The sequence below is a fragment of the Thunnus maccoyii genome, chromosome 16, assembly GCF_910596095.1.
Source record: "Thunnus maccoyii chromosome 16, fThuMac1.1, whole genome shotgun sequence".
In the NCBI taxonomy this organism is placed as follows: Eukaryota; Metazoa; Chordata; class Actinopteri; order Scombriformes; family Scombridae; genus Thunnus; species Thunnus maccoyii.
In genome coordinates this window covers 20,932,803-20,959,240 of record NC_056548.1, presented here as the reverse complement: position 1 = coordinate 20,959,240, position 26,438 = coordinate 20,932,803, and the positions used below count along the sequence as shown (strand labels likewise).

Sequence of the window (26,438 nt, the reverse complement as noted above, 5' to 3'; positions counted from 1 at the left end):
TAAAGGCAGAGAGCGCGACAGCTCACACTTATAGTGTGTCGGGAATCTGAAAGACTTGGTAGTTCATGTTTGCTCTCAGGGGGCTAAATATGACCACTAAACAAAAACCTCTGGTTAAAATAAGAGGGTTATTCACTGATTGACCTTTATATATGTTTAGCCTTGTGTAAGTGAGAAATTAGTCACCAATGTTGTCAATATGTGAAAACTAAGGTCAACTCAACTCAAATATATTTTAAGTTATTTTTGGTTTGCTGGCCACAAACAGACCAAAAATAAACACAAACCACATGTATGATTGACAAAAATAGCCTCGTAGTCTTGTTGAAATCTGGGGCCTGAAACCACTACATATGATGCACAACTATCCTTAAATGGTCCCAAAATGGTCTCTTGTGAGGCAGATAAGACTAATTTGACGCTATTTGAAATCCCCTGTCTAATCAAATATTCTATCTTGCAGGGTAAGTTCTTTTGAATGACCCTGGACCACCACCTCAACCACACACTGATGGTGTTCCTCAACTTAAAGGTCACAGATGTTATGCAAAAAAGTGAAAAAAAAGTATACATAACCTCACCACTGTCTTGTAGCATACTGAAGCCCCCTTTCTTAACTGTATTGGAAAATTCACGTCTTGGCACCCAGTTTGGGAAGGGTGCTGTCCTGACCCCTTTACCATGGAGCCTAACGCCCCCCCCTCCTTCCCTCATTGTCACACACAGCTGCATGGTGAGCACCTGTTAGAAGCCTGCAGAGCAACCCTCAACCTTTCAACGACAGGAAACTCTCTAGTTCGCTCACCTCCAAAGAGTGTGTGTGTGTGTGTGTGTGTGTATGTATAGAAACACATCAGCACTCCTAGCTGTGAGTTAGTTATAATACGCGAGGCGGATGATGACATCTTCACACTCAAGCTCCAGCGGTGAATATCTCACTTATTGCTAAATATCTGCTTTTTTAAAAATATATCTATTTAATGAACAAGATCTCCATGGCGGCACCTGTAATCTGATATTATTGGATGCTTGAAGAGATTTCATATTTCAAGAGGTGAGTATCAAACTTGTGATCAGCATTACAAAGGTCTATCGAATGTAGAGAAAGACATGATTGTAACCAAGGAAGAGTTGAACAAAATGTATCATTTCCCTGTCATTAATATATGTATTAGAGCAAATATTCTACATAAATCAGGCAGGTTGATTACTATGGTAGATAGTTTGATGTTAAACTTTTTTATAAACTGTATTGTATTTAGAAAGTTGAGTTTTAGAGAACAATAACCACACCCAGAAGTAATGGTAACTGAGCTTAAACACATTCTTCATTTTCCATTGGTATATAATAACATTCAACACACATAGTGGCTGTCTCATAGTCACTGCTGATAAAAATCAACATTACAGAGTATTGTAAAGTGATACTTGTGACATACACTAGTCACAATGTAAGAGATAAAGTAGGTAATGGCAACTAGATGTGAAGTACAAATACAAATTTGAACGTGGAAGTCATTGAATTTTTACATATTAAGGTTTGTTTTTTCTACACTGAGATTTTGTTTCTTTCTTTATGGTGTTCTCAGTTTTGGAAAGATATATTCTATCAGTCCACTTTCTTTACTGACAATGCCAGTGAATTAATCCAAATGTCCTTTTGGTCAGTAACACAGACCACACTTACTGTCCATATACCCATAATACTTTGCAAACAATAACAGAATTTGTTTTGAAAGGCCTTCAGCTGCAGATCATAAAAAGAAGAGGGTAGCCCCTGAATGGAAAATGCTGACTTTGTTTGTATGACTCCCTGAGTGCTGCCCAGTAAGCATAGGAGGGCTTATTAAATAAAAAAAAAAAAAAAAAAAAAACTCCTGTGATTCGTTCCTTGGGGTCTCAGTACAGTGGTGGGTTGTTATTGCCGGGTCAGACCTTTCCAGATCTTTCTCACGGCTTTGAGCCTTTTGGGACAGACGGCTGCTGCGATTAGCCCACTGACCCTGTTCCGTGACTGGTCCAATGGGAGCCAACTGAGCTTGAGAAATCCAGTTTGTACAGTGCCCCAGTGTAAAACACAATGCAGAGCATGTGCAGACGCTGTATTATACAAGATTAGTATTTGTACATTTTTGTAGAACCTACTGATTAGGCTTGAATTAGAGCATTTAAAGGCCTGTGATTTGCAGCCCTGAAAGTAGTAGCAGCACTTCAGTTTGTCATAGTTCTCAGTGATTTTTTGTGATTTTCTTTGACTGTTCATGTGGTGTCAGAGGATTGTCTAAAATGAAAGATTTTACATGTCTTAGGATCTTAGTTTCGAGTCTGATTCATCACTGAGCCTCCATTTTGTGGCGAGGCCCTCAGTCACAACTGATTAAGGCAGTTTTCGGAAAACTCCGGAAACATTTTGTGTCTTCTGTTAGTGCCTGGAGATCTGAAATTGATTACACTGATGGATGTATTTAATGAATAAAATACTTTAGTATATAATAGAAGGATTAAGCGCTGCATGGGTCTGATGGTTCATATGCCAGGTGCTTTTTAGTGAGGCAGGGTAAAATACAAAAAACAAAGTCTTGCTTGATATTTGCCTTAAGTAGTGCAGACAACCATGGAAAAAAACTATGGCACTCTGTCTTCAGGTGAAATAATCTTATGAATTCATTCTTCAAGCATAGGTGATCAAGCAAAACAACATGTATCAACTCGTCTTCATCAGGGTCAGAAATACTTTATCGGACGGAAAATACCGTCACGAGAGACTTTTTGCCATTAAATAACAATAAATCATTGTTTGGGTATTTTGATTATGTTGATGATAATAACCTGAATCTTTAAATTGCAGAAAAGATGGGATGTAATTGCAGTTCAGACTATTCAGAAGACGACTGGATCGAGAACTTGGATGAAATCTGTGAACACTGCAACTGTCCAATACCTCCAGAGTCATGCAATCCAGTGAGTGTCTTTGTTCATGTTTGTGCATATTGCATGGGTAAGCACGTGTTTGTGTTCTCCACGTATACCCACTGGTGCATGTGTCCATTACTTCATGCATTTCAGTGTATAAATGAGCGTGTATGAGCTTGACAGGAATGGGCCTTGGTTGTTTATGTGGTTGGCTGTGGATGACCACTTGAAGAACATAGTCAAAATGTGTGAACACGACGTGAACTCCCACGATTCATTTTTCTGTTGTGTTAATTATGTAACCTTTTTCTATGATGTTATCCTTTTTTTAAAAAAATTATGGTACCATCCACTACTGCACATGGGGTACAGAAAAGTTTATAACTGCGAGGGAAGTTGTCGTTTGTGTGTATAATGAAATGGGAGCATAATTATTCTATCAATGTTGCTTGTTTCCTCTCTTTGACTTAGATGTCCCATTAGATTAGAATTAGAGGAGAAAGCCACCTGTGTGTGTTACAATACATCGAGACATTTTGTCTGGGAGCACAAAACCAAAACTGCCAACGTTACACCAATAAGACTTGCGTAATTAACCAGAAATATAAATAGCTTTTATTGTGAATGTGAAATGTGATAGTGCATAAATCTTCTATTGTTCTTCGGAAAGCTGCACCTAAAATACAAGTCTTGTTTTTCTCTCACCAGTACACAGATCAGCTAATTCCATACCCATCACAGCATTCACCACCTACATCTCCATTACCAGGTAACGAGAAACAGCATATTTTTATTGTTTGTGTGTGTTTAAGTATGTACAAATGTGTGTGTGTCACTAATATGTAATATGATAAGTTGAAGCCAAATTAAGTCAGTTTTTAATTATATAGTCTAAGGTCCAAATCACATATTTGCCTCAGACAGCACCCTCGATTTAGATAAGGGAACCTCTGCAACAAAATCCTTCAATGGAAAAAAGAGTAAAACCTCAGGATGAGCAACAAAGGAGGGATCCTTCTTCCAGCATGGAAAGACATGGAATATAAATGTTATATTTATGTTGTATATACAGAGTAGACAGTGGTAGCAGTAATAAAACTCCATTATGAGAGAGTGAATGACAGTATTATCTCAATTAAGTAATATTAAGTGTATTAAATTTACGAGTTTCAGGCAGAGAGTGAAAGTGTAATTGAAAACACGAGGAAATAATAGAGTACATACAATTATTAAAATGTATCAAACATTTTTTTTAGTTTCAAAAGTTTATTTTACATTTTCATGTTTGTTATCTAGCAAACAGAACATCATTCTAATCTATTTTTTTTCATATCATGCACATTCAGCATTTTCCACTTTCCTCCTTAAATTTCCTAGTAACATTTTCCATTTCCTTTGTTGCCTACATGATAATGAGAAAGGTGTGAAATGTAGGTTGTTGTATCATTTATTTATGGATTCAATTACACTTCTGACTCGTTACAAAATTTATTAGAGGCATGTGTTGCCTCTGGGTCACTTATCGTCTTTGTCTGGAAAACAAAAAAAACAAAATAATTCAAGGCACTCAAAAAATCTGTCAAAAAGCCTTTTTTTCACGTAAAGATAACTCTTTCATGAAGTAAATTGCAAATTTCTGATCGCTATGCAAGAGAATAATTTTTAATTGGGTTAAGATTCTGTGCAATTCACAAAATTTCACAAAGCACTGGAAAGGATGCCCACCCTTCTCTATTCATAATTGCGGCAGCCGTTCGTCACCCAGCACGAAAAATGAGCCCTGTTGTAAGTAAGAGTGTACGCAGTTTTTTTCAACTAACTAAAACACACAATATTTCTCTTGCAGACAACCTTGTGGTGGCCATATACAGCTATGAACCCAACCATGATGGTGACCTGGGCTTTGAGAAGGGAGAAACACTCAAGATCATCAACAAGTAAGCTGCTGATGTACATAGAGTATCCCTTGGTAAAAAGAATTATGATCATATTTAGGCTCAGAAAATAAATTGAATATCTTTCAGATCTGGGTGGTGTCTTAAGCTTAGTGGTCTCAGACACACAAGTGTATTCACATCGTCCCCGGTTCGTTTCCGACTGGGGGCTTTTCGCTTCTTGTCAGTCTCCCTCGCTCTCTCCCCATGTTTCCTGTCTCACTCTACTTTTGACAATTGAATAAGATTGAAAATTACAAAAAAACAACATTGCAGGTTAGAAAGAGGAAACCTATATAGCTACAAGATACTTGGATAATGAGCTACTGGGAAAAATATAATGGGTATTCTATTTTAGAGTTATGACCATCATCAGGACTGTAGCTACCTTTGACACCAAGGTCATATCGTCTAAAATATTTCTGAAAATTTGAAGGTGTTTACAATGGTATGAAGGAGTTTAAATTCTACAATAACACACATATCACACATGTTGTGTTTTCTAAGGTGGATTCCAATATCTTTATGGTTAAATGTGACTGTTGTGACATATTACAAGAGTGATAGGAGTTTAATATTCTCCAACATAATTACATACTTGGCACCATGATGTAATCCAGGGAGACTGAATTTACAGAAAATATGATTGTAGTTTCAAAATATTCACAAAATTTCACTGAATTTGGTTGTTGGCCAGAAAAAACATTCTCAGGTGGGTGTGGTTCTGTTGGTTGGACTCATGTTTTTCTAAAATCCTGGCTATGGCCCTCGTGTGAATAGATGATGTTACTATGATTTTTAGGAGAACTATGCCTCTGATAAACTTCAAAGGTTGATGAAGCTTTATACAATGTGACGAAGATTAAAAAGTCAGTAGTGAACACGTCTCTGTTTTCTGTAGGTTCTTCTGAATAAATGGATGACATGTGAAACAAAACACTTCCCCTCCTCCAAAGTGTGATGTGGTTCATTTCATACAATTATCTTTTACATTTGCAAAGAACCACTTGCCTGCGGGGGTTAATTGAAACTGCTTTCGGAACTGCTTTCACATTCATCCCAGAAAAGGCCTAGACTGCTATGATACATCACAGACACGTACACTCACTCATGGTTATAATTGTCTCTTTTTTTACTGCCAGGGATGATCCGGAGTGGTATTTGGCAGAGTCTCTCATCACAGGCCAGAGGGGCTACATCCCATACAACTTTGTTGCAATGAACACAGTGGAGACCGAACCGTACGTCATACAGGAAATATAATACTCTCAACGCCATGTTACTCAACCTCAACACCATCTCATATATTTCATGCCTTGTCCCTGCAGGAAGGGAAGTGGTTAGCTCAGAATGTGAAGCATATTTTGTGTTTGTGCTGCAGGTGGTTTTTTAAGAACATTTCTAGAAATGATGCCATGAGGCTCCTCCTCGCTCCTGGGAATACGCAGGGCTCCTTCCTGATTCGAGAGAGTGAGACAACCCCAGGTGAGCTGATCTTCTTGTCATCATAGCATTTTGACTTATCATGTGTAAACAGAATCAAAGTTCCTATATCTCAAGGTGCTTTCTCAGTATATCCGATTATGTGACTTGTTGGAATATGACCTTTCACTATGGTACATTTACTGAAAGGCAACATGCAGCATTTTTTTATCATTGATATAATCATAATACATGGGTGTAATTACCAGATAACAAGTGGGATCATGCTCCAAATTACTGGTAACCTCAATATTGCTCTGCTGTCTTATTACTGGTAGTGTTTCTAAAATAAGACACATTTCCCACAAACCGCCTCCTTGTTTCCCAGAGCTGTTCATCTGTTTGATTTATGATAATCCCACTAGATATGTGCTATAAATCAATGTTTTTATCCACACTAGCAACGTGGCTCTAGGGATCCTAAAGTTGTCCTGATGGTCAGGCAGTCCAGCCTGACTTTTCCTCTAGTGTCATCATGAGCTTGACATTTGTGGGTTTGAGTGAATTGTCTCAAAAAGCCACAATAAGGTCAAAACTTTACTTTGTCCAATGTTATATATGATCAAATATCTGCAGAACTAATGACATTTCTAATGTCAGCTGTACTTGGTGTTTAGTGCTAGTTAGCAAATGTGGCTAACACACTCAACTAAGATGGCGACCATGGTAAACATAAGGCTATACCTGCTAAACATGAGACTTTGGTAGCGTTGTCATTGTAAGTCCATCAAAATTAAAATACATCTCACAACTCCTCTTCTTCTTTGTTCCAATCCAGTGGACCAAAATCTGATGCTGTTGTTGCACTTTACTTTATGTAGACTGACAGATAAAACTGATTGTAATGTTAATTTAATGATGATAAATTGCTGCTGCTAATTGCTTTGATGACAAATTGCAAATGATTAGATTTGTGTTTTGCAGATATTTAATTTATTGTTTCCTCTTTGTTCCAGGGTCGTTCTCCTTATCCATCAGGGAACTGGATCACAATACAGGTGAAGGAGTCAAGCACTACAGGATCCGCAACTTGGACAATGGTGGTTTCTACATCACAGCCAAGATATCCTTTAACTCACTGAAGGAGCTTGTCCAGCATCACTCACGTGCGTACAGCCTCATTTTAAGGGATTAATCCAGAAGTTCACCGATGATTACTGAGGAGTCTCCATCTGAAGACACTTTTAACCTCTTCTCTTTGTGTCTTCCAGGTGAGGCAGATGGTTTGTGCACAAAGCTAGTGAAGCCGTGTCAGTCGAGGGCACCACAGAAACCCTGGTGGCAGGATGAGTGGGAGATTCCCCGAGAGTCCCTGAAGCTGGAGCGCAAGCTTGGAGCAGGACAGTTTGGAGAAGTCTGGATGGGTGAGTGACAGAGAAGATGAAATATGGAAGAGTGTGAGAGAGGGAGTGTCAGTCATGATTTTAAGTATATGTATGTATATATATATAAAAAAAACTATGTGCATGCATGCTTAGTATTGATTTTTTTAATGAGCTGATTGTGTTTCCGTTTTTTACATAGGAGTTATTATGCAGAGTAGTTAGATTGATATAACACATGTACAACAGCCAGTTGCTCAATCTGGTTTTGGGTTTGACTCTGTGGGACTTGAGCCAGGGTTTTTCTGCAGTGTATGCTGAAGCATTTCCAAAATACAGTCTTAATTGTAGGCTTGTTTGAGCGGGTTGATTGTAAAATAATGTGAGTTATTAACCCTGTTACGCAACATCACTCAAATATAAATCTACCTTTCCAGTGAACTTATGGATTGGATGATTTGTATCTTAACAATACTTGCATAAATGTCAGTTGTGACTGTTGAGTTTAACAAAAAGCCCAAATGTATTGCTCAAAAGGGTATCAGTTGAAATAATCTGGGCCACAACCCCCTTATTATTCAATTGGAGGGGTATTTTTCCCCTCTATTTTCCATCCTCATTTGCCAGCACAATTCAACATCCCAAACAAACCACCGTATAAGAGCTAAACACTGCCAACCATGGGACTTGTCCTCATTTCACACAGCCACTTTCTATTTACAGTAGCTCCTTGCATATAGTCTGAGCATCGTGTTTGTTTATCTAACCTCATCCAAACATTGTCCCTTTCACATACATGGGAGTGTCATTGACTATGAAATGTTTACTCATGTTAGTTAATAGAAAATATGTAGTAATCATCCTTTGCAGCAATGCAGAAGATTTCCTTTGGAGATAAAAGAGGTGGAGGAATGCTTTGAATAGCAAATATAATTGGTTCTCAGCAGTGCTACGCTTCATGCATGATGTGAGGTGCTCAGCGCATTACATGGCAGATGATAAAACCGGTTGGTTGTGGGTTTGGTTTACAAGATATACCGACATGAGTGTTAGTGTACCAGAGCTGGTATGAGATCCTGTTTGCGTGTGTGTAATGTGTAACTGTTGTTACTTTAGCACATATTGATCACAACTCACTGCTTTATGGTCCTTATGAGATATAAGTAAACTATGCATTCATTCAAGAGTGCTTAACTATTATGAGTGACAAAATAATGTTTAAATATCTATTTTCAGGTGTCTACAATAATGACAGGAAGGTGGCAATAAAGAATCTGAAGATGGGCACAATGTCGGTGGAAGCTTTCCTGGCAGAGGCCAACATGATGAAGAACTTACAGCATCCTCGCCTCGTACGCCTCTTCGCTGTGGTTACCCAGGAGCCGATCTATATTGTCACAGAGTACATGGAAAATGGTAGGTAGAAACATGTGTCACAGCCTGTGGCCTTTTACCTAATAAGTTCGTAACAATGTTACGATGTGAGTAACCATGAAGCGGGAATTATCGCTGAAAGCATCAAAAGGAAAGGAAGACCTAGTCCAGGGGTATTTCCATATAGTGAGTGCTCGTTTGAAGATAAATTCAAATGAAATCCCTCTGTAATCACAGCAGCTCCTTTCATTTCAGTTTAGTCACCTGAAATATGTCTAAGCCTGTCTGAAACGATCACTTCCTTAATCTCCTGCACCGTTACCCTAAACACCAAAGACGGTGTTGTCAGAGTAAGCTCTGTGCCTGGAGCAAACACAAAGAAACATTCAGTGTGGAGTCATAGACGTTCAGGATCAAACATGTTGACCTGTTATCGGACTGTGGGTGCCAGAGCACATGCTTGAACAAAAGATTGGGCTGCACCATGTGTTTCACCCTATTCATGAGTCACAGTGTTTTCATATGCTCCACTCCGGTGACTCTGTTGAATTCGCAGAAGACCTTTTGATCAAATCCCACATCGCCTACCTATTTATTTGTGTTTGATGTTGGATAAGATTTGAGATGCATTTTACTGTAACTATACAGAATATTCATCATCTGTAATGGTAAAAACACATGCAGCTGTAAGTCATGAGCTTTGCCTCTCAAAGCATGCTGCTCTGGTGAAGTGGCCCAGCCTCTGATAGGCTATTTTCAGCTTCTCCTCATGACCCTCCTGTATTCGTGGCTCTGCTGTAAAATGTTTCAAAGCAAACATGAACTTTCAGTTGCTTTCCTGGCACTTCCAGACATGTCTCTGGTGTTTACTCACCAAAGGGAAGTTTCTCTGGGCCAGTCCGAGACGACAGGGTGTTAAAATAGGAGAAGGTGATTCACCAGGTTATTGTTCACTTAGAACCCTGATCATTCCTGGCTCCTTTCCAGAGTCTGCATACGCACATGCATCCACACACACACACACAAACACACTTAGAGGCACATGCACAAGACACATGTGCTCAGATATTGGCACACTGCACAGTTGTGGCAGTAAATAAACATTGTGGTGACAATGGCAGTTTGTTCAGCATCTTGCCACTGGATGTTCCTCTTTTTCCCCTCCCTCCTTATATAACAAAGACAATGTGAAATTACTGCAAATATGAAATGGCGTCATGGTAACAGCTGCAAACAACTTTCTATATCACAAGCTCTGTGCCAAGTAAAGGTTTATTACGCCCAAATGCTATATGAAAGCGATCCCGTATCCGTTTCACTTTAACCTCCGAAAGTCTTTGTGATTTTTTTTCACAAGGAGGAACAACAACAAAATGCATAGAGAGACGTTGTCACAAACACAACAGCAGTCTTGCAGCTGAATTGAATGGAGTGCCTTTGTATAGTCTTCTATGAGTGGCCTGTAAACCACCAGCAGTGGCTCTACATGAGGGTGTCTCTTTGTCAGAGATCCACGTGTGGACAGGAAACAATTGCTGCCTCTGTTGTCAAGAAAAAGGATGGCTCGGAGTTCCCGTCTTTTCAATTTGTCCCTTTTTTTATTCTTTTATTATCAGAGACAACAAAGATGGAAAATAACAGGCGTATTATCATAGCTTCCCTTTGTAACCTTGACAAAGAGCCCTCATTTTTGCTCTCAGACTTCAAAAGCAGTCTTCCGGACTTAAACAGAGAGCAGCAAATGTCTCCTCTTTCCTGGCACAGTCATTCCTCTTAAAAGTATTTCCTTTGGTTTGACTTGGTTGGCTGACGTGCAAGGGTATTGTTCTGTCTTAATCAAACTCCACAAAGTCTCAGGAACTGCAGCCTGTTGTCAGAAACTATGCATCAACTTGACTGATGCTCTGTGTGCTTCCTCACAGTGTTATGTTCCCTGATTTCTGCTGCTATTCTGGTCCAACTCTGTCTATTTATGCCTATAGGGAATGATAGTGTTTTTGACCAAGGACAATGTCATTAGTCTTCTGAACAAAGAATGATTTAACTGTAGTTTTCTATTTAATTTCATCTTTCATAGTTGCTTAATCTTCTGTTAGATACAATACAATAAAATAGTAAATGTATCTGTGATATTCTGGTTGTGGTGGTGATGGTAACTATGGTTTACCTAGTTTTTTATGTACAGAAATAGGATGCACCTTTTTAGACTGACATGACCTGTAAAACAAGTTAACAGACACATTTTTGTAAAGATCTAACTTGGATGTGATGTTCACAGGTAGCTTGGTGGATTACCTAAAAACAACGGAAGGGAGCAGTTTGCCCATGAACACTCTGATAGACATGGCGTCTCAGGTAAGACATCTCTGATTACCCCTATTGTATTTGTGCTCTTATCTCTGAGCTCCTTTTATCAGATTCCTTTTTCATTTATTCTATCACTTCCTATTTTCTCAGTATGATCCTCATAGACAGGAAACAGGCCACCGTTGCAGTGAGGCTTATGCTCAACACTAATCTTGTAATAAAAACAGATCTGGGTGTTTGTTTGTGTGTGTATTATGGTGAATGTCGGTCTAGACACAAATAGAACTACCAAACACCACCGAAAGGGGTGTATGCGTCACAATTGTTTTTTCACCACACCACATTTTGTATCTTTTCACAAAGTTACCAACTCAGCCAAACTGTCAGAACTTAAAGACAGAACCTGAAACTAAATGTATGATGCAGATTTTCCGCTTAGTTTCTCTGAATTTGTCATGCTGTCTCTCGTCAAGATACCGTAAACACTCCCCTGCAAAAGTGATGTCCGATGTTTGCTGTTAAATCATTATTAAAGTTAATTATGTTGTGAATGTTTTAACTGAAACATAAACTCAAACATAAAGTGAAACTGAACATAAAATTGAACATGGATGCGAGAAAAACTGTAAATGTAATTATCCCATATATGATTCTTGAAATGTTGAAATGTTACATCTTAGTCAAAGAATTTTGACTTACATGTATTGTGGGTGTGGGAATGGAAAACACAACCACAGGAAGACAGGCTCGATGTTTTGAAGTCTAACAAGAAAACAAGAGTCTTCGTTCAGGGTAGGCAAATTCTCCGACGCTTTAGAGCTTGGCGTAGAGAGGCTGAGTTTGTACGGAGCTTTGCGGTGAACATATTTTACAGAAAGATGCTTTCAAGCCCGTCTTCATGCACTGACAGCATTTGTGGTAAAAGCTCTGAGCAAGTAACTCTAACCATCATATGATGGACCATAAAAATCAAGTGATTAATGACCTTGCTCCTGCCACTGTATCGGACGCTCTGTCTACATCCTTATGCCTTAAACTTGTAGTGTTTGTACATGTAGGTAATCAGATGAACTTGAGATTTCACTGAAATTAATGTTAACTACAGGAAAGCAAAGTTGATATCTAATATACTGAATGCTAAATTATGTTCTTAAGTATGAGAGTGATTCATATGGCAGTCAGATGAGTGTAAATAACAGAAAAGAGGCCTTCAGCTTCCTAAATGGGATCACATAACAGCGGTTGAAGTGTATGAATACACAGACATGCGTACATGTCAGGTTTCTGACAAGACTTCCAGGGCCAATGTCACCTATGTGGCAGATTCTGAAAGAAGTCTGAAAGATGCACCCCTGACCCAGCACAACGGAAATACTTACAATCTGTGGTGGTGAATTCTCTGAAAATTACCAGCATTTTCTCACGCCAATGTGTTCGTGCATTAGGTGTAGTTTCGGTTTCCTTCTGAGGTATTCCCATGTGTAAATTACTCAGTCAGTATTTGATTTAATGAGAAATGTGGTCACTGGAACACTCTGTCAGTCTGTGGCAAGGCCAAGGCAGGACCGCAGCTTTTAGTATCAGGAAGTAGAGCTGGTGCTCAGCATACACAGCTGTGTACCTGGGTGGAGTACATGGGTGGAGAACAGAGGTAAAGGGTATAAGGAACTGACCTGGGGAAGTGGTAAACTCCCTGGTCTGGGAGAATATTTCTATTCATCTGTCCAACACACACAAACATTACACAATACTGAAAAATACACAGGATCTTCGCACGGGTACATCTCATGCTTGAAAACACACACACATACTCTCTGGTGATGTGCTGTCCCCTGCAGGTGGCAGACGGCATGGCTTTCATTGAGGAGAAAAATTACATTCATCGGGACCTGAGAGCTGCCAATATTCTGGTGTCTCATGAACTCATCTGTAAGATTGCTGACTTTGGACTCGCCAGACTCATTGAGGACAACGAATATACAGCCAGAGAAGGTAACAAAACCTTGCAGAAAATTAAGATCAATCACTTTTTTCATTCTTTTAAGGTCTCTAGAACCTTTTTTATCAGGGAAAATAATGTCTTATAGAATATATTTGTTTTATTATGTGCTTTTTGTTTGAGTGCATTTGCACTGAAAGATTTTAAATGGAATCACACAAAGTGGAGGTGTGATAAAATAGTCATGTTCCTATATTTGAATGTAGTATGCACAAACATTTCTGTGCAGTAGCTCCATCGAGTATTCATGCCTTTTTTGAGAAACAAATTTTCCTCCATTCTCCATAGGTGCAAAGTTCCCCATCAAGTGGACCGCCCCAGAGGCTATTAACTATGGCACCTTTTCCATAAAGTCTGATGTGTGGTCATTTGGGATCCTCCTGACAGAAATAGTCACATATGGACGCATACCTTACCCTGGTAATTACCAGCCCATCACAAAATCATTTCATAATGTCACCACATCACAAGTGTAGCATGATTTATATTTGCAGAAAACATCACATCCAATGCCTTCTCTTTTGTTAAGGTATGTCCAACCCAGAGGTAATCCAGAACCTGGAGCGGTTCTACAGAATGCCAAAGCCAGAAAACTGTCCTGAGGGGCTTTATGACGTTATGAATCTCTGCTGGAATGAAAACCCAGAGAACAGGCCCACCTTCGAATACCTGAGGAGCGTCCTGGAGGATTTCTTCACTGCCACAGAGAGGCAGTACCAGGAGTAGCCCTGATGGGGCACAAAGACAATTACAATACATATATTCAAACTAAAGGTACAACCTGTGAAGGTGGATGCTGGATTTCATTTTGTTCATTGAAGAGTACATGCCTTTATATCGAGAGGGTAGAAACTGAGAGTATTTTGCTTCTGCATCAATCTTATTCTAAAGCAGCCACTTAGATATGATAAAACCACATGTGGAACTATGAACCTCAAAAAGATGGCACAGTAACAGCTGTATCAGTATCAGCTACTGCTGAGCCAACGGCAGCGAGGAGAGTGATCACCGTGCTGCTTTGAGAACTGTAAACTGGGGACTGTCTGATAAGTTGGAGACTGTTAGATAAGTAACCAGCTGCTCTCCTGGTGCTCATTATTAAGATGTATATACATTCTGAATGCTTCAACTGTATTTTATCTCTGCAATTTAATAAATGTTTTCAAATTGTTTCCTTATAGTAAAATGCTTTATATGTATTTTGTATTGTTCTTACAATAAATTCAGGCAAACCCACACCCACATAAAATAAATGGTGTGTGAGTGTGTCTGTGAATGGGTGATGAGAATTGGATAAAAGCGCTAAATATATATATATATATATATATATGTGTGTGTGTGTGTGTGTGTGTGTGTGTGTATCTATACATACACACACACACGTACATATATATGTATATATATATGTGTGTAAAATAAAATTGGTATACTGTCATCATGTACATACCTCTGCATGATAATATCTGTTTTTGCAGTGAAATTAACATGTCTTCCGGTTTGAAACTAAATTTTGAATACTACACATTGAACAATTTTTTGGTCAATGTTTGGCTGACACTAATCTGGCAACATATCTCGTGGTATACATACATTTCAAAAGTTGCTGAATAACACCATGAACATCTTTAGACATTTTTTCTTCATCAGCATATTAAGACATTAGTCATAGTTAGTGTTATGAATTTATCTTGTTGTTTTATTGATTAATATAATAATTACTTACCACCTTGTAAGCATGTCCTGCACCACTGGCGGCTATGAACATTTCTGATCAGGCTGACTAAAAAATGACAGATAACCTGAACCAGGTGATGTGACCTAGATACCAATACCAGATAAAACTTTTGATAAATGATAACTTGATTGGGTGAAAACTTTCAAATATGCCCCCAATAGGATGTTAAAAAACGTGTATCTTCTGGTGCACGTTGCCTGTTTGAGGGTTAAGTAAGAAATTGGTATAAATACTCTAGTCAAAAAGTCCTACAGGACTTTAATCTTTTCCAATATAATCCTTTAGGATTACCATAAATTTCTAAAAATCCTGTAGGAATTCAATAGGAAAAAGTTTGGGTTCTTTTAGGATTTTCTCAGTCCTACTCCTCTATTGGTTCCAATAAAATTCTTTAAGATGTCTGTACATTTCTAAAAATCCTATGAGGTATTATAAGTAGTGAATATAACCTTTTGATTATTACGACAGTTTGTTGGTAGAACAGCACTACACGGGGGGAAGACCATAGACTTTATATAAAGATCTTGATATGCATAGACTGTATATTAAGATCTTTATATACAGTCTATGTATTTAAATATTTTTATGTACATACCGTAGATAAACTGTATACAAAGATCTTTATATACGTAGTCTGTAGCCCATATAAAGATCTTTACAAACAGTTTATGGGACAGACTGTAACACTGTCGCCCCCTGCTGACACCCGCTAAAACTACATTGAATCGATCGGACGTGAGACAAACTATCCGCCTCTTGTCGCTGTTGTCTCTTGTGGTGTGCGGTGAAAGGCAGCCAAGAAGGACTAAAATGGCGCTTACTTCTCAAGGAACAAAGAAAAAAGTTTGCTACTACTATGATGGTGAGTACTTAATATGCCTGTACTTTTGCGGAGCGGTCGCACATATCGATGAAATCCGCCACTTTTGAGCCAACAAAGGCTGCCGTTTATTTCACCTCTTCGCTAACCTGGCACGTTAGCTAACGTTAGCTAGCTTGAGTCGCAGACGGCTCTCATCATCTCAGTCTGAGTACACACAGGGTTATTATACCCTAATAGTATTTTCACAATTTCCCTAAATACGCTGGCCGCTTTTAAAACCGTATTGCAGGCGTTTATTCAGCAGATGTTAGCACTTAAGTTAAATCGGTTAACGTCCCGAGCGTGCGAGCTAACAATGGGGATATGAGTAGCTACTACATTGTCACCTCAATTAACACGAAGCTAATATTAAAACGGCTTATCTTGCTGCCGTTAAAATATCAGAGTGAAGCGTGTAGTGATTATTTGATCGACATTAAAAGTTGCTTCTAGCAAAGTGCCACCTTGTAACCGAAGCTGAGTAGTTAAGATAGTTTAATGGAGGCGATTTAATGCTAAACATGTTGGCTGTGAGAGAGAAAGAGGGAGGTCTGGCTGCAGGATCATAACTGAACATGCATGATATTGTTGAATTCCTGGACTTGATTCTCAATGCATGCATCTCTTCTGCACAGACACAACGTGTAAAAGTGCCTTTTTATGTTTGTATTTGTTCAGTTTTTGCATGTAAACTTGTTTTTTTTTTTTTTTTTTAAATTTGCTTTCATTCTAGGTGATGTTGGAAATTATTACTATGGTCAAGGCCATCCCATGAAGCCCCACCGGATCCGCATGACACACAACCTGTTGCTCAACTATGGCCTCTACAGAAAGATGGAGATATATGTATGTTCAGTTACATTAACAGTGCTGCATAGTCAAAACACTAGACTTCAATAGCTTTTGCTGTGTGTGTGTGTGTCTCAGGAACTAATTTTTCCTCGCCGTTTCAGCGTCCACACAAAGCCAGCGGAGAGGAGATGACCAAGTATCACAGTGATGATTACATTAAGTTCCTGCGTTCCATCCGGCCAGACAACATGTCAGAGTACAGCAAACAGATGCAGAGATGTAAGTGTGGTCAGAGAGTATTATTTTTGTGTAATGAAACTGATTGTGTAAGGTAGAACGATATCAATAGTAATGGTGGTTAATTCTCTTCCACTTCTTTGCAGTTAATGTGGGGGAAGATTGTCCAGTGTTTGATGGTTTATTCGAGTTCTGCCAGCTCTCAGGAGGGGGCTCCGTTGGTAAGTTGTCTTTTTAAATACTGCTTAGACAGGCATGCTGTGTCGGACAATAATCATGCCGTCATTGCCCCAGTAATCTGTTAAGTTCGGCATTAAGCAGGCCGTTAATTCTTGCCTCTCTGCCTCTGTGCTCCAGCTGGTGCTGTGAAGTTGAACAAACAGCAGACAGACATAGCTATTAACTGGGCTGGAGGCCTGCATCACGCCAAGAAGTCTGAGGCCTCTGGATTTTGCTATGTCAATGACATCGTATTGGCTATTCTGGAGTTACTGAAGTGAGTATGAAAGTCCTATACAGAAGCTCAGGTACACATTTGTTTTGAATGAGTGGATGGTACTCTAGGTGGTTGATCAAATGTCTTCTTCTTTGAAAGTTTATGTTGGTTTCAGGGTCCAGTTGTTTTCCCAAGCAGGAGTTTTCAAGATATATTGTAAATACATAGTTTTGGAAGATTTCAAATGACCACAAAAGTAGCAGGACTTTAATGGTATATTCCCTCTCTCCAGATACCACCAGAGAGTTCTGTACATTGATATCGACATCCATCATGGAGACGGTGTAGAGGAGGCCTTCTACACCACTGACCGTGTCATGACAGTTTCCTTCCACAAGTATGGAGAGTACTTCCCTGGCACTGGTGACCTGAGGGTAAGGTTGTGACAAATATAACACACATTGCCATAGTGGTAATATAGTGAATTGACACCTCTGTCTTGTTCTCCGCAGGATATTGGTGCTGGGAAGGGTAAATACTACGCTGTGAATTACCCACTGAGGGATGGGATTGACGATGAGTCATATGAAGCCATATTCAAGCCTGTGAGTAAATATAGACTCGTTGTGTTTTTGTAGTTGAGATCTCCTTTGACGTACAGGCACATTCTGAAGAGCGGATGTTGTTGTTTGTGTAGATCATGGCCAAGGTGATGGAGATGTACCAGCCCAGCGCAGTGGTTCTGCAGTGTGGAGCTGATTCCCTGTCAGGAGACAGACTTGGCTGTTTTAATCTCACCATTAAAGGTAAGTGAAATTAAACATCTCTCTCCTCATGATGCTGCAAGCAAAGAAGACTGTAAGGCTTTTCGCTAAACATAATTTTTCCCGTGCTGTACACTCAGGCCATGCCAAGTGTGTGGAGTACATGAAAAGCTTCAACCTGCCGCTACTAATGCTGGGTGGAGGAGGCTACACCATCCGCAATGTGGCGCGCTGCTGGACCTACGAGACTGCTGTAGCTCTTGATACCTCCATCCCCAACGGTTAGTCTTTATGCACATGATGCACTGAATATAACTAAAATCAGATTCTTCTCTGGTGGTAATCAAGAACTTGTCAGTATTGTAGTAGTATAAAACAATTCAATAAATTTAGCAACTTAAATATTTGGTAGGTACAGTTGAAGGTTCAGTGTGTAAGAATTGGCCACCTGATCCAGACAAATAGGGGGCAGCATATCACCTTCCGCCCCAAACGCATCATCCTACCAACATTATCACTCACTGCATAGATCTTAAAGCTTAAGATATAGCTTAAAGCTTTAAGCTGTTTACAGTGAATCTGTGCTATGTCGTTGTCAAGATATCAAAATGTTTCAGAGACATAAGAGCCAGTGGTAAATTACAAAAGAGCCGCGCGGATCAGAAACTGGTTGTACCATTGAGATAAGTTACAACATGACTCTAAGTAACAATTAAATAATCACACACATGCCCTGAAGGTAGGTGTCAATCAAAATGTCACAGAACTCATTAATGGAAAAACAGCATCATTTTTGCATTAATTGCAGCCATTTTACAACACAGTAATCCAGTAGAGACCTGATTTATTTATAAATTTCAATATCGATCTAGTTATGATGCCAGATGGCCCACGTTCACATAGCTGTTGCAACCCAGTGCACTTCATTGGATCAGCTGACATGGACAGCTGAGCAACTGCTTTGGCAACATTGGTGCAACTTTCCAAATAGGCGTTATTTGGATAAAATGACCATATTTTGTTAGTATGCATGGTTACGTTGTCGTCTGAAAAAAATATTTAAACTTAATAAAATGACATTAACAGTTATACAGTGAAAATTTCAAAAGCGTTCAGCCTGGCTCCGCCATTACTGCCGGTGGGCTACGTCTTCTTCCTCTCATGACTGAGGGCAGACTGGATACTACAGTAACTCACTATCACCTCTGAGGTACAAAGTGGTATTACCAGACAGTATGGGCCAGAGCTAGGTGGTTAGCATGCTAACTTCAGTAGATATCTGCAACACAATACATGTGGGTAATTGACATAATGTCGAAACTGTTACTTCTTCACACTCTGTTGATACTTTTAGTTAATTGTGAAATATTTTATCCAAAAATTCTGGCCAAATCTTACACATTATACCTTTTTAAAATATGAGGATTTGCAAAATAGTAATAGCAGGCTTTTTAGAAAACTTAATCTCTCCTCAAGTCATCTTGTATTAGGCAACACTTTGAATCTGTTATCTGCAATTAGATTTTAGTTTCTCTGCAGGTAAAAACAGACTAAAAACTTTTTAGCAGTCCCATACAAACAATAAAATGATTCTATATTCATTAACTATTGATAAAAATGTATATTGATCATGTCCACTCCTCTCCAGAGCTCCCATACAACGACTACTTTGAGTACTTTGGACCAGACTTCAAGCTGCACATCAGCCCGTCCAACATGACCAACCAGAACACCAACGACTACCTGGAGAAGATCAAGTAAGTCCATGAAACCGCCATTCAAATGAACCTCTTGCTATTTTTCATTAGTCATTAAAACATTCATAATGTATGAAACATAATATTCCATAATGCACAGTCAACAGTTGTGATTAAGTAGTTTGAGTATTTGTTGGCAGCAGTTACAGCAGCTTTCACTGTATGTTTAACCGTTTTTCTGTCCCCCAGGCAACGTCTGTTTGAGAATTTGCGTATGCTGCCACATGCCCCAGGAGTGCAGATGCAGGCCATCCCAGAAGATGCCATACAGGAGGACAGTGGAGACGAGGAGGAGGACGACCCCAACAAACGCATCTCCAGTAAGAAGCTCAGTCATAATCTACACAATTACAGAAAAGTTTATATTCACACTTTTCTTCCAGACTCACACTCAAGTCTGTGTCATCTTGGAGGTAACCCTAACACAGTAGTGTATCTTGTTTTTTCATTTGACCCTCTCCACTGTAAATGTTAAGTCCGTGCTCACGACAAGAGGATAGCCTGTGAGGAGGAGTTCTCTGACTCAGAGGATGAAGGCGAAGGAGGCCGCAGAAACGCAGCCAGCTTCAAGAAAGCCAAGCGAGCCAAGACTGAAGGAGAGAAAGAGGGAGAAGAAAAGGAGAAGAAAGGTGAGGAGGAAAAGAAAGGTATCTATTCATTTTTTTTTTCTCCATTCTCATCTCACCCTACACATCATTTTGTAAATTTTATTTGTAATTTTTATGAATTAACATTTATTTTAAAGGCAGAATGACATTCAAAGCTCATTCTTCCTTTAAGTCAGGTCTGTGTTATTACAATTGTTATTTATTTGTTTTTTCTTTTAATAGAAGTAAAAGAAGAAGAAAAGGTGCCGGAAGAGGAGAAAATGGACACATCAAAGTGAGAATACACTGCACACACTTATTGATGATGTTGTCCAGGAAGTGGCTAATTGAGTGTTAATCATCTTCTTGCTCTGGGTCCTTTTAGGCCAAAAGAGGAGTCCAAGACACCTTGAGGTCCTCAGTGCCCCTTGACGCCAATGCAACTGAAAAGAACAGATCTTAAAGCAGGTTTTTTTTTTGTTTTTTTTGTTTTTTTGGATGAATCGTCTTTCCAGGCTGCTGCTGTGGAACGGACTATACATTTGTAATGAGGGATCCTTACCTTTCAGAATGGGATGGGGATCTAACCATGTTTTTTCTAGGACACCTTTACAATATTACTGTTTATGGACTGAAGTCAAATTGAGTGTTTTTTGAGTATTGTTTTTGTATTCTTTCTCATATTTGTCCTGAACCTTTTTATGCTATGACACAACTCTGTAAAAATGGCTTAGTACTTGTATGTTTTTATATATCTGATGGATTTAATTTATTTAAATCATAGATATTTTGGCTACTCCGTTTTACGTCTTTCAGCCCCACTTTTGTCCTGTGCCTTTTTGAATATGTAGTCAAAGCATGTTTGTATAATAGATCCTTTTCTGTAATACATTTGTGTCACTGGTCTTGCCTGCTAAAGTCACCAAGAATGGTTAAGAGGGTTGTATACACCTGAATACTTCTTACATGGCACAGTGTGAGTAAATTACAGTCTTATATTTTAGGTTATGATTTAGTATGTGTATTTTATTGACATCAAATTTCTGCAACTTCTGCCTCACAATATTGAAAACATTGAGTCCTGTCAAGTGGTGACAGATGTCAGGTTTAGATTCCTCTGAAATTTGGACTTGAATGTTCAAAACTGAAGGCAAGGCGAACGTCAGATTTAATTTGTTGTATATATTTGTATTTTGCAAACATGAGGAAAAGTGTTGACGCTTTCAACACCAATAAAAACCATAAAATATTATGTAGCTTTGTTCTGTAAAGTTTGAGTTTTTCTAAGTAAAATTATTATAAAGGGTGATGTCTGAATAAATGATTGACAACTAAAATGGAAAAAAAGTATATTTTTGTAGTCAGGATACATGTAAAAGCTCTTTGCATTGTTAAGACAATATCACTACACAAAATATGATCATTTCAAGTCAAACCAATAGCAGTATTTTAATCAGGAAAATAACAATCCTTTTGATATAAAGGGAAATAAAATGCTGTTGCTGGCTAGAGTCCCACAAATGTCTTCATTAGACATTCACAGTGTAACAGACACACTCAGTGCAACAGCTTCACAGATGACGCTGCGTTTTCTGCTCGAGCCCGGCGGTTTGCAACCTATCTCATTAGGTTTAGCTGCTTCAGAGCCATTCACTCTGCCGCTCCGCTGCAGTGTCGCAGTCCAGCAGTTCATCCTGCTCTACAGCCTCGGCTTCGACGTCAGTCTCTGGGTCTTGTGGTGGAGGTGATCTTTGGATTTCAACAGCTCTCTGGATACGCACCTGGAACATTACATGACATGTAGTTTGAGTAAAGAAAAGCTAACTCAGGATGACACATACATTACATGAGTGCTCTAATTAGCTGAGTATATGTATTCTGCTTGTATGCTGTCTTCAGTATGAATACATTTCATTATTAGGAAGGTAAGATATTCAATAAGTTAAGTCCCAGATAACTGTTCACACCTGCAATCTCAATGAAAAACTACAAAAGTAGCAAAAAATATCCAATAAAACTTAACATTTCTTTAAAATTAGCCACCAGACAGCTGTTTATTCATAAATACAGTAGTCCTTACTTAACTTAAGACTTTAACTTTAGATATCTCAACTTGTCTGGCCAATGAGCAAGAGAAGAAATGTAAACAACTTCTAAATCCTAGACTGACTTTTTGTATCAAAGACTCATCATACAATTTCATATAGAATAAAACATGTAATCTTAACATGTTGGAAGTTTAAGTATTTGACCATAAAGCTGCCTGGTAATACATAACAATTAATACATGAGAATATTTGAAATCTGACGTGCAGTTTTGAAGACGAGGGGTTGATAAATGCTCTACTGAGCCACTGTTTACAATGTGTGCTATTTCTGTTTGTTTTTATTTCACTCTCAAGACTAAACTGTGTTCTCATGTATTGTGAAAGCATGAGATGAGGGACACGGTTACCACACTGCCCTGTTCAACTTTGCTTTTGTCAGCAGGTCTAGACCGCTGGCTTCCATTGGATGTATTAAATTAAATGTCACAGTGCTATTTGTGGATATTATGAAGTCAGGTCAGTTTACTGTTAAAACTTTAGTTTGATCTGTTATTTTATGGCTGCAATGTTACTACTAAATCTTGTACTGGAAAGATAATTGGTATGACGCAGTAAACAAACTCAACTATAACTTATACAACTATACTAGTTGAATAATTTGGTAGTTTTTTAAAAGACATATAGTTTTAACCTCAAACAGTACAGTTCAGGATGTCATTCTGAGTAACAATGTCACAGTCAGGCAGGAAAGTGCTGATTTCTCTTGTAAAATTATACTTTCTCCTTCAGTGAATCCAGGTTACAATATAGTATTTGTCCCTTGCTATGTGATTTTTTCAGTTTAGTTCAAATGTTCTTCTTGTTTTAGAAGATTTTAGGAACTCATAGTTTCAACTTCATTTTTCTGCTTTGGAAAACGATCACTGCCCCATTTACATTTATGCAAAAAACATTTTTCATATTTAAAAAAAAAGCAACCGACTGAAATGATTAACTAGCTTTGTTCTCACTCTATACGTGACACAATAAGGTGACAAAACATAGCAATTCACACTCTCACACACACTGCCAGTGACAAATAATGCAGGCCTCTCTATTAGTAAAGCCAGTGAGCAGCTTACCCTCCTTGCCCGGATCGGCCTCTTCCTGCACGGGCAGAGGTAGAGGAACGAGGTACAGGCAGCAAAGCAGCGGAAGGAAAACACCATTTCCACCACAGACATGAAGATGAGCGGAACCCACAGAATGATTGTGGTCCCCTGGTTGACAAAACAAAAAGATGCCAGCACATAATTAATCACTAAACTCTTCTTTTTTGCAGTGTGAAAACTGCTACAAGACAAATATTTACACTGAACTTACATAGATTCGGGTGGGGTCAAAGGGGCATTCGTATGTGATTCTGGAAGAACCGACATCAGCATCGGAAAACTTGCAGTGTGTTAGTAGGCTCCAGCCTTTATGCACAATGGCTGTCACCATGGAAACGGACAAGCCCAAGGTGGTGGCAACTGCCAAGAGACCTGCCAGGAAGCTGATGACCAACAGGACCCACTTCTGCAAGGACAACATGACAGTGTGATAGCTGTTAAAGATAAAGACTTTAAGCTAGTGAGTGACAGACATTTTCCTCATAACAGATCATGTGTTTATGTTAAGTGGAGCAGAAAACACAGGTGAGTCAATTTTGTGAGGAAGGACGTCCTATTTAAATCTATTCTTTAATTCTACATTTGCATTTACGTATGTTTTTCATCTGTTTAAACAGTTATCTTTCATATCTCCACAAACCACACACACACACACACACACACACACACAACAACACACTCACTCACTCAAAAGCAAAGGGCAAGTTCTAACAGGAGCCAGCAAATGACATATGTGAGTGCTGAATAGAGGGGAACACTTTTTACCAGGATCCTGCTTTTCTTGTTTTTGGACAGGACAATGGCCATTATTCCACCAATAATTCCCTGAGGAGCACAAGACACACGTTCAGTAAAAACACACACATCACTTTCATCACAGATGATGGAATATTGCTACTCAAATTAACACAGTTTTACAAGTATACAATGCATTGTGATCAGACATGCAGGAACCACAGAGAAGAAGAAAACTAGTTCATACTTCTCCAGTTTTGTCCCACTGTAAAAAAAAAAAAACTACTGTTCACAGCCCCATCATGTGTGCAGGAGTGCATCATCGTGTGCCACTTACCACCAAGCCTGCCACAATGGCAAGGACATTAGAGATTGCGTACACCATGATGCGAGCCGTTGTGTGCACGTTGATGTGTCTGAGCACGGCACCATGCACCAGTGCTCCGAGAAGAAAGTTGACATGGCCCACCAGCACCAGCCCGAGGCCGATCTTCATCAGGGCTTTGTTGTCTTTGAGGCTGGAGCAGCATATTCCTATAGAAAGCAGAAACATGTTCTCTTGACCTCTCAGCTTTGGGTGCTGTGACCAAAATCCAAAAAATAAACAACTAATTGTGACATTGTGTTTGCTGTATAATAGCACATACTGTCAGACTGAAGCCTGTGACTTATGGGATTAGACTATAGGTAAATACCAGTTGTGTAAGCATTAGTACATGTTGACGGGAATCAACATGATATACACCATTAAATGACGATACACACATACTTTTATTAAAAGCGATGTGAAATATACAGCTAACTGCATCTGAGAACTTGTCTGAGTGCCTTGCAGAGTTCTTTGCAGTGTTGTGGTTTCAGCGCTGCAAAAAGAAAGCAGGCCAGCGGTTTGCACACCATGACAGCTCTTGAGAATAAAGCAGTTACCAGAATTATCCCGGACCCCCGCAGTCTGAACATCTTTATTCAACTGACAACAGAGCATTGCAAAATGGTGCCGCTATAGGCAAAGATTTAGAGTTTCTGGGGATTTTTTGTTTTTTGTTTTCTTTCCTCTGAGGAAAGGTGAGAGGCACCCACCCATAGAGGGCCATATAAGCCCCCTCCTGAACCACACAGGACAAAGGTTTGGGTGGGGTGTTCAAACATTCACCACCACATTGATGTGGCCTGAGGGGTCAAGTAGACATAGTTACCTGCTACTAGTCTGTCTCATGCATTCCCACTGCTGGTGGAGTGACTCAGTGTTTTTGGTCACAATATTGTTAGTCTAATGTTTGCTGCCATTCAGGTTGTCACACATAGTCACTGTAAACCCCAACAAAAACCACTATGACCTCATATAACTTGAAAATGAATGCATAGACACCTTATTAGACTTGATATATATTATATAATCCTTTGTTGTTGATGTTTTCTGATAGTTAAACATTATCATATCACAGGTTTCACTGTAGTATATGTATTTATTAATTCACACCTCTCTCATGCTTACTAATGTCTGATAAGTCGTCTTTAGACAAAACAGACAGGTGAACACGACATTAAGTACGTTATGAGCTCCGTTAAACATCAAAAACTGTAACGACTCTATTCCTCTGAGTTCCGTTTACAACCGCGCAGACCACGCCTAAAAACTTCAGCACGCAACATGCCCACATACTCTGTCAGTTTGGTCAAACACGTGTAAAAGTGAACTTACCTGAATGTCCCATGGTGGATTTTTCGTCCTCTTATACCATATTAGTGTAAAAGTTGCGTTAATGTCATTTCTGACAGTTTTTTTTGACACTCTGCTTTTGTCGGGTCCTTGTCTTCCTCTACCGCCGCTCACCTGGCTCTACAACCGCCTACCTGTGCGGACGCTCCGCCCCACTACGCATCATAGTATTCACCAGGTAAAGAGTCACATCATATGGATCTTTAGTTTCCCACGTGTATAAACCAGTTTTGCTGCTTGATTGCAAGCAATTTTCCTGTTGAGTTTTTTTTTTTATTCATTT

General features: G+C 39.1%; 3 protein-coding genes across 4 annotated transcripts; 2 read left to right on the top strand and 1 right to left on the bottom strand.

The window, feature by feature from the left end:
- The first annotated feature begins 891 nt into the window (after window positions 1-891).
- On the top strand, window positions 892-14,645 carry lck (LCK proto-oncogene, Src family tyrosine kinase). The gene is made up of 13 exons (XM_042389020.1): window positions 892-1,054; window positions 2,849-2,961; window positions 3,622-3,682; window positions 4,760-4,850; window positions 5,990-6,088; window positions 6,229-6,332; window positions 7,286-7,435; window positions 7,541-7,693; window positions 8,888-9,067; window positions 11,304-11,380; window positions 13,171-13,324; window positions 13,620-13,751; window positions 13,861-14,645. The coding sequence occupies exons 2-13, from the start codon at window positions 2,854-2,856 to the stop codon at window positions 14,055-14,057; spliced, it is 1,506 nt and encodes a 501-aa protein (XP_042244954.1). The 5' UTR covers window positions 892-1,054; window positions 2,849-2,853; the 3' UTR covers window positions 14,058-14,645.
- Window positions 14,646-15,781: 1,136 nt separating this feature from the next.
- Window positions 15,782-21,753, top strand: LOC121881306 (histone deacetylase 1). Of its 2 annotated transcripts, XM_042389022.1 has the most exons (14): window positions 15,782-15,928; window positions 16,662-16,774; window positions 16,882-16,999; window positions 17,104-17,178; window positions 17,315-17,453; window positions 17,686-17,827; window positions 17,906-17,998; window positions 18,091-18,199; window positions 18,298-18,438; window positions 19,806-19,914; window positions 20,104-20,234; window positions 20,391-20,561; window positions 20,748-20,796; window positions 20,887-21,753. In XM_042389022.1, the coding sequence occupies exons 1-14, from the start codon at window positions 15,877-15,879 to the stop codon at window positions 20,912-20,914; spliced, it is 1,470 nt and encodes a 489-aa protein (XP_042244956.1). In that variant the 5' UTR covers window positions 15,782-15,876; the 3' UTR covers window positions 20,915-21,753. The 2 variants fall into 2 exon arrangements, with proteins under 2 accessions (XP_042244956.1, XP_042244958.1); XM_042389024.1 differs by lacking the exon at window positions 20,887-21,753 and having other exon boundaries at window positions 20,745-20,800.
- A 168-nt stretch (window positions 21,754-21,921) lies between these two features.
- tmem54a (transmembrane protein 54a) lies at window positions 21,922-26,365 on the bottom strand. Its single transcript, XM_042389021.1, has 6 exons — window positions 26,138-26,365; window positions 24,773-24,969; window positions 24,466-24,525; window positions 23,912-24,106; window positions 23,671-23,808; window positions 21,922-22,282 (listed from the first exon to the last, which is right to left on the bottom strand). The coding sequence occupies exons 1-6, from the start codon at window positions 26,148-26,150 to the stop codon at window positions 22,142-22,144; spliced, it is 744 nt and encodes a 247-aa protein (XP_042244955.1). The 5' UTR covers window positions 26,151-26,365; the 3' UTR covers window positions 21,922-22,141.
- Between the last annotated feature and the right edge of the window lie 73 nt (window positions 26,366-26,438).